Source organism: Homalodisca vitripennis, chromosome 2 (assembly GCF_021130785.1).
Source record: "Homalodisca vitripennis isolate AUS2020 chromosome 2, UT_GWSS_2.1, whole genome shotgun sequence".
Lineage (NCBI taxonomy): Eukaryota > Metazoa > Arthropoda > Insecta > Hemiptera > Cicadellidae > Homalodisca > Homalodisca vitripennis.
The window spans coordinates 148,617,233-148,625,210 of record NC_060208.1 but is presented as its reverse complement, the minus strand read 5'-3'; the positions used below and the strand labels follow the sequence as shown (position 1 = coordinate 148,625,210).

Here is a 7,978-nt window from a genome sequence, read left to right as displayed (position 1 = left end):
TTTCTTAAAAGACTACTTATAAAAAATTGATAATAGAATACAATATACCAAAATAAATTTACTAGATATTATATCTTATACACCTTTGCGGAGCAGATGTGCTCCAACCCTTTGCTCTTGCATATCCTAATAATTTTATAAATGCAAAAGTTTGTAAAAATGTCTGGATGTACGATACATAATCACACATAAACCAATAAAGGCCTGTTAAGATTATGCTGAGATGTTCCTCCCCAAACTGACATACCATATTTGATGTAGGATTCAACAGCAGCATGGCACATTGACTTCACTGCTTCCCCTCCTATCCACTTAATTCTTATCACTGCATAGATTCCTAGTCCAAATATTTTGGTTAGGCTGTTTTTATGGCCAGTCAAGTTAAGATCTCTCTATAAATTAATATAACTAAAATAGTTGTTATTGTTTTTCTATTGTGATGTTTTAGATGTTTGAAATTTTTTCATGCCCTCTGCTAAAATTGATTTGTCTTGTCTTTGATGGGTTTATTGTTAGGTAATTTTGCAGTCAGTATTACAGAGTTTTGTTTGCTGATGTAACAATGCTTCTATGCAGGCCAAGTGCAGTGTCATTTTTCATAAGAAGGGTTGTGTCATCTGCATACATGATAGTTTTTACATTTAATGATCTTTCACTTGTTGTAATCCGAAAAATCATTAGTAAAATCGACATCAGAGACACCAGGACTACAAACAAATATAACGAAAATGATAAACACAAATCACGATGGGGCAACTAAGTTGTCTAGACATAACGTAGAGCAATGGTGAGAAGGGTTAATTCAATAAGAATGTTAAGTTCAGCTCCAGTTTACCTTCCCTTCCCACCATTGTTCTACGCTATGTGTAGAAAACTTGGTTGCTCCATCGTGATTTGTGTACATCACCTTGATTATATTTGTTTGTAGTCCAGGTGTCTCTTATGTCAAAACGATGTAGAGAGTTCTTTTTGAGCTTCTTCGTCACCGGCTGTTTTAGATCTCTTCAGATGGATGTTGATTCCAGATTCCAGGAGTCAAATCTGTCACAGCATTAGATTTAAGATGCTGCACTAAGTGGAAGGTGAACTTGAGCTGAACTTAACATTCTTATTGAATCAACACTTCCCAATATTGCTCTACGTTATGTGTAGAAAACTCAGTTGCTCTATTGTCATTTTATTAATGGCATGACTCCATTTATTGTTTAGCTATGTTTTCATTGATTAATAAAGACATTTTAGATCCTGATCCTGATCATGATTATAGAAATTTGAAAATTAAATAGTATAATCAATATACTAATTTTAATTAGTATAATAGTATTAGTAGTTTTTACTTTTAGTATAGTTAATTTTTATTTTATTATATTATAAGTATAATAAAATAAAATAAATTTAATTTTACAAACTGTGAGTTATGTTTATTTTACGAGTTATAAATTAATAATAAATCAAGGAAAATTTCATTGTTGTATATACTTTTATCATTTCCATAGTTATTTTCAGTAGATAATTTGGGTTATAAAGGGTCAGTAAAATTATTTCAATTATTATATTTCGTTATCCTTGTTGCTAAATAAATTAAGTATATTATAAAACCGGTAAAATATCTTTCTTGTAAAATGGGATTTAAAGGAGGTAAGTTTTATATATCGGTACTTTTACTTCTAGCATTATGTGAAAGTTCAAGATATTTATGGAGGTTAGGTAATGTCTGCCATCGATATGGAGGTGTCAAATACCACACCTCTCCCCTTTATTGAAGTGAAAACTTCTTTAGGCGCGTTGAGCATTTTGGTAGAGGGTAAAATCCTCGGTTCGCGTCACCGACATGCTAATGATACTACCCTGCATGAAAAAGTCAGTCTCGCTGTGTTTTTTAAACCGTAGACTTGGCCGCGGACTACTAACCTGCATGAAAAAGTCAGTCTCGCTGTGTTAAAACTGTCCCGGCGGAGTATGAAAACAGACTGCGAAAATCAGTGACCTTTACGGCTTCCTCTCGCGATTTAAAAGTGAAGCCAATGTCGTACAACTCTGTAAGATGCGTCAAATTAAAGCTCTTAATATTGGCAATCTATTGGTTACATTTTTAAATATTAAAAAAATTTCGAAATAATTTTGATTACTGTTTACATTTTACATAGCGTTTACAATGACAAGAAAAAAGTAGTAAGCGAGGATTTTTTTTATTTTTTGGTCAGACAAAATTTGTCAGCGAGAAAGTTGTGTGAAAATACATGAATATTTTTTTTGTAATTTATCATTTTTTTATTGGAAGTTTAGTTTAGCCTGTAGTAGCGTATGAAGTGATGAGTGAACGTTTCTGCCGGAACTGTAGTTGGCGCATTGGCTCACTGATACCGTATTAACTCAATAAATTAGTTTATTGTGCAATAAAAATTCCTTTACGAAAGAACCAAGTTAATTTAACTAATTTATTAGTTTTAAAAATATTGTGGGTTTAATTGTTATTGCAATTATATACTTTATCCGTAAGTAAAGTTAAATTGACCACGTGGGAAGTTCAAAAGTGAGTATGAAACATATTAATATTTTTATACAGATAAATGAATAATGAAAACAACGAATATATTTTTAAACATTTTTAATATTTGTACGAATATTTGTATTTAAAATTTAGCATTATTCATTTTAATTATGTTTTTAATATTTAACCTCTTCATCATGAAATGAGTATTATTACGGTATAAGATTTATCTTACTAGCGTGGTAAAATAGATTTCTAGTTATTTGATAATATTTTTTCGTGGATTTTAAAATTGGAAAATTAAAAACGCGTCACATTTACAATTACAGATGTACTGCTACTATAACGTATTGTTAATTACTCTCAACTTAATAGTTCCGTTCTCACTTCTATCGGCAGTCCCACGACTGCTACTGGTTTTTTTTTTTAATTATTATAGTTTTCTTTTTAAAATTTGGTGTTTCAATACTATTAAAGTTCAAAATTGATTACTCTATTTTTATTGTCGGAGGTCATAGGAAAATGAATATTGAGCAATGGATAAAATGTTGAACAGAATTTAACACATTGCTTTTCACAACTAAAGGATAAAAATACTGCTAATAAATTAAGAAAATACAAAATAAACAGTATTGGAAATCAATGTTTCCTTTGAAGTCATTGATTAACAATATAAAATTAAAAATGCATTTGTGCAAGAAGCACTCCTCAAGGTAAAAAATTATTGTGTTGAGATAAGGGAAATGGCACTATTAAATCACTGTCTCAGATGTTTTTCATACATCAAATTGTGAAATATTCAACAAACATTTACTAGATGCCTGACTTATATGACTTTTTAGAATTTATATAAACTAATCTCTATGGAATTTTAAATAATTTTGTAAGTTCAGTTTAATCCTCATGCATTGTGATATGACAAATGATCCACTTTGAGACCAATGCACTTTTGACAGATATTCATTGCACTGAGTAAAATATGACATTACTAGAATTTGATAAAACAGGCAACACATTCTTCTTGGGATAAATAAAAATCATACTCCAAAAATAAACTTGAAAACTTTACAACATGATTGATTTTAATGTATTAGAGGGATAAAACAAGTATTTCAGTGAAGTCATTGTTTCTATCAGGTACTACTTGACATTTGCTAATTCAATTAAGAGGCTTAATATAATTTGTAACATTTACAAGTATCTCAAACCTTTTACAGTGACGAACCCTATTTTCTTTTCTTGCACATTTTCTTTGTGTTATCTCATAACTGTAATAACTGATACCACATGTTGCTCCAGGACCAGCTCCAAACACATACAATCTGCCTGGTGGTACAGGTCATAACTGTCATGATGTGACTAAATTGCGAGTTCCAGCATACACTATGAGGATCAAGCTAGATGACAGATCCGTTGGTCTTGGTCCGGGAATGTATAACCTCAAAAATAAAACAAGATTTGGTTGCTCAGGAGCTCCATCATACACCATGGCAACTAAACTTCCAGAGCTGTGTGAGTCATTTATGAAATTTTTATTTTTAAATAGATAATATGCTATGAGATAAATGATGGTCTGAATGCGATTGATTATAAAGTGTGTAAATAAAATTTACAAAACCTCTTTCTCTAATAATGAGATTTTTGTGTTTTAAACATTTTGAGTACGTTATCTCCAAATATAAAGGATTTTGGAGAAACACAAAATGTACATACATTTTAAACTTCTATAATGACCCTTCATTTTAAACAAATTTTAAAAGTAAAAGAATGGTAAAAAATAGATATCTCTTTCTCTCTTTCCCAACCAGTATGGTAGCCAATCAACGTTCTAATGAAAGCTTTACTTGTGGTGTTATTACAGTGTTGGCTATTTTAACATTCACATTGCGCAATTTATTAATGTTTACTAGTTATTGTATTTAGTTCAAATCCTCTAAAAATTAGGATTATGTATCAAAAACAGAGTTAATGATTACAACAGTTTTAAGTATAAACATTATTATATCACACCATGGAAATTTTGGTTGCTAAAGTCTCAACTATGTTTTTTGTTTCTTCCAGTTTGTTATTGATAATTAATTATAAACTTATGTAAGCTTAGCAGCTTATATTTTGAACCAATTGTAAGACATGAATATTTTAGGAAAATCTATCTAACTTCAATGAACATCAAATATTAAAGTAAAACGAAGCAGAAAACACTATACAGTACAATACAGCATAAATACTTAATAAAAATAAATAAATATATATATATATAATATTTCAAATTTTTATAATAATTTGGTTATGAGATAATAAATAAAAGAAATAATTATATTTTTGTACCAATTCTAAATCTGCTGTGCTATTTTTATGCTGAATCATCCATTAAAAATCAGGCTTCAATAGGACAGATAGAAGTCATTTTGAAGTTGGTTGGCATCCTGACTTGGTGTTGACTGCGGCTTCACTGGTTCAAGCAGCCAATGTGAAAAAAAGCCTCCACTGTTAGCTGTTATTCCTTTACCTACAGCCCTTTTGTCACGATTTGCTGGGCTGATTTATAATTATTCATAAATTAAAGGTTTAGGCTATTTGTAGTAAACACGAGAAGTATTTGTATTCTAAATTTGAAATGTGATTCTAAAGATCTGAATCCAATCGAAATTTGTTCAATAATTATAATATAAAAAGTTTGCTGGAGTAAAAATATGACTTATTTTGTTTGAGTTGTAATTATTCAATCTGCCAATTGCTTTGTATTGTAATACATAACTAGTACAATGCTAGTGATACATTTTATGTCATTTCAAAAATATCAGCTTATCCTATTATATTTATTTGCAGTAATAAAAGACAGAGAAACTCAGTCTTAGATCAGTTTGGAGTAAGTTAAATAAATAAATAGGCTTCCAACATTTAGATATAAAAATAAGGTTTAGGATGGTATTATTTGGAATTAATTAACTTATTACCTAACATTATTGTTTAATTGCCACTAACATTGCTATAGTACAATATAGAGAAGTTTATTGCCAATCTTGGGTTGGTTTACACTGAACAATAAAGAAGGCCATCTTCTTGATTTGCCAGCCGTTGTGTTTGTTGTGACAATGTGGGGGGGGGGTGGGGGGGGGGGGGGGTGGGGGGGGGGGGGGGTGGGGGGGGGGGGGGGTGGGGGGGGGGGGGGGTGGGGGGGGGGGGGGGTGGGGGGGGGTTTGTTAGAGTTTAATACATGCAACACATGATTATATGATATGTCTTTCATATATTCAATTTATAGTTTTTTTAATATATTTTCCTCTAAAATATATTGGGGTTTTTTCTTTATTTAAGATTAGTAATTTTATAAAAATATACTTGAAAAGAAAAAAACTTAAACTCTACCATTGTATTACAATAATGGATAAGGTTGAGCCGGTTATGGTTGATGTATTCACGGTTCCCTCTCTAACTTAGTCGTCCTTTTCCATACTCCTTAGGAGAGATACATAAGAATCAAGGAGGGCACAAGAGTTGGTTGTGACGCCTAGTGATGAAATAATCAGTACCTAATTTGATAAGTTGTCACATTTATTTATTTACGAGTTCTGATTGAAATAGTAGTAAATGTTTTGATTATTGAAATATAATTATTAAAAAGCTATTCTGGTACTATATTGATTTCGAATAAAAGATTGCGATAAAGATCCGGTTTAGATATTTCTTAAACCTTACCTTATTGAATTGAGTACGGAAGTGAATGGCGGGATACTTTGTTCGTCGTTCTTTTTTTTATTTCAGTCTGTAAATAATTGAAAATTTTTCTGTAGTGTGCTGATTATCTTTATTTAGTTGGATTTTTCACTCAATTGTTTAAGAGAAACTGAAGTAGCAATACCTCGATCAGAGTATACAAACAAATAAGGTGAGTAAAATACTTCTATCCTTTCTTATCTTAATTGTATGAATTTTAACCTTCATCGTACTGTAAACTAACCAAAACTAATAATCATCCAGAGATAAGCTTCTAACTATTTTGTTTATGGTGGTGGCCACTAAAAAAAATCAAAATCTCTCACATTTTAATGTGAATGTATTTTGTCAAAGTCCTTGGGCCCCATTCCACTCCTACTCTTTCCAACACCAACTCTATAAACTCTCATCATCTGTCAAATTGAAATCTTTACGCTTTGTGTAAAAGGAATATTTTATCCACAAATTTGTTACAGCTTTATTAATACAGTGCATAACATTCACAGAAAGGCCTATTTAAGTAAATACATAACTACTTTGTTTTTATAAATTATTAGTTTATTTTAATATAAATATCTTAAAATCTTTTCAGTCTGTTAGAGTAAACCTTGGTGTAGTTAGACACTCTTGGTGGATAATGTGAATTGTTTTCCGGCCACGCCCCTCCTTGGAGGTTTCAATTATCAATGTTCATATAGGAGTTTGTGTGTGAAACCATTTTACTCGAGTAACAATTCAAATGAACTAAATATATTTTGGTTTTGCATTTTGTTTGTATGATCTTCTCTTCATAACTCTAATTAATAAATGTAGTTTCTTCTTTACAATACATTTATTTTTACTGATTAATATCTGACTTTAAAACTGCTAATGTATTATGTATGTTAATGCAAAATAATGAATTAGATATTTTTAGTTGAATCTCATGTAAAAAAAAAAAATATAATATATAAGAAAAGGAAAATCTTAGAACAATTTTTTATGGCTTGATGATATGGTTTAAATGCCCAGCCATTTAACTATGCTCCTTAGAAAAGACAGGATAGCACTAAGGCCCACATGCCCCTCCTGGAATGAATCCCATCTGTATATAACTGAGTCAAGTTTGAAGTGAGTATAGGTTCTCTACTAGATTTGATTACAGGTATAAAAATATGGTGAATGCTGGGAGGGAAATAAGTAATGGCTCATAGTAACTCAACCACGTTACTAACTTGTATCTAAATGATAATTAATAGTTTGTGTTAATAGTAATAAAACTCATGTATATTTATTGACAATGTCAAACAGTTACTGGGTAAACCCCACAGCCCATAAACAAATTAATGGCCACTTATTTTTAAAATCTATTAGTTCTTTGATTATATGGTATTTATAAGTTGTGCTTTCCAGAAAGATATAATGTCAGTTTCTAGAAGTTAAAGTTTTATTTTGTCACAAAGGTACACGGCAATGGGACAACAAGGTTGCGAAAACGAGTTTGCTCAAAAGTTCCTTGTTTCGTTCAAGCTTCCTCCTACAATATTTTTGCTGTAGAGCACCATATTATAATTAGAAAAAAAACCAATCTCACACAATTATATACAAACCAAACCTTCTTTACTTGATTTGTGGCGTGGAAAGAGAAAACCAGTTAATCAATGTCATATAACAGACCTCTCCTACAGACTTGGCCATGTAAGACAATAACATTGCAATAGTTCTCTTAAAAAACCAACACAACCACATCTGTTTAGCTGCTGAGAATGCCTGTGTAAATTAAAATGTAAC

General features: G+C 30.8%; 1 protein-coding gene across 1 annotated transcript; it reads left to right on the top strand.

The window, feature by feature from the left end:
- The first annotated feature begins 1,512 nt into the window (after window positions 1-1,512).
- LOC124354881 (outer dense fiber protein 3-like) lies at window positions 1,513-4,041 on the top strand. Its single transcript, XM_046805645.1, has 2 exons — window positions 1,513-1,638; window positions 3,791-4,041. The coding sequence occupies exons 1-2, from the start codon at window positions 1,623-1,625 to the stop codon at window positions 4,039-4,041; spliced, it is 267 nt and encodes an 88-aa protein (XP_046661601.1). The 5' UTR covers window positions 1,513-1,622.
- Window positions 4,042-7,978: the final 3,937 nt, after the last annotated feature.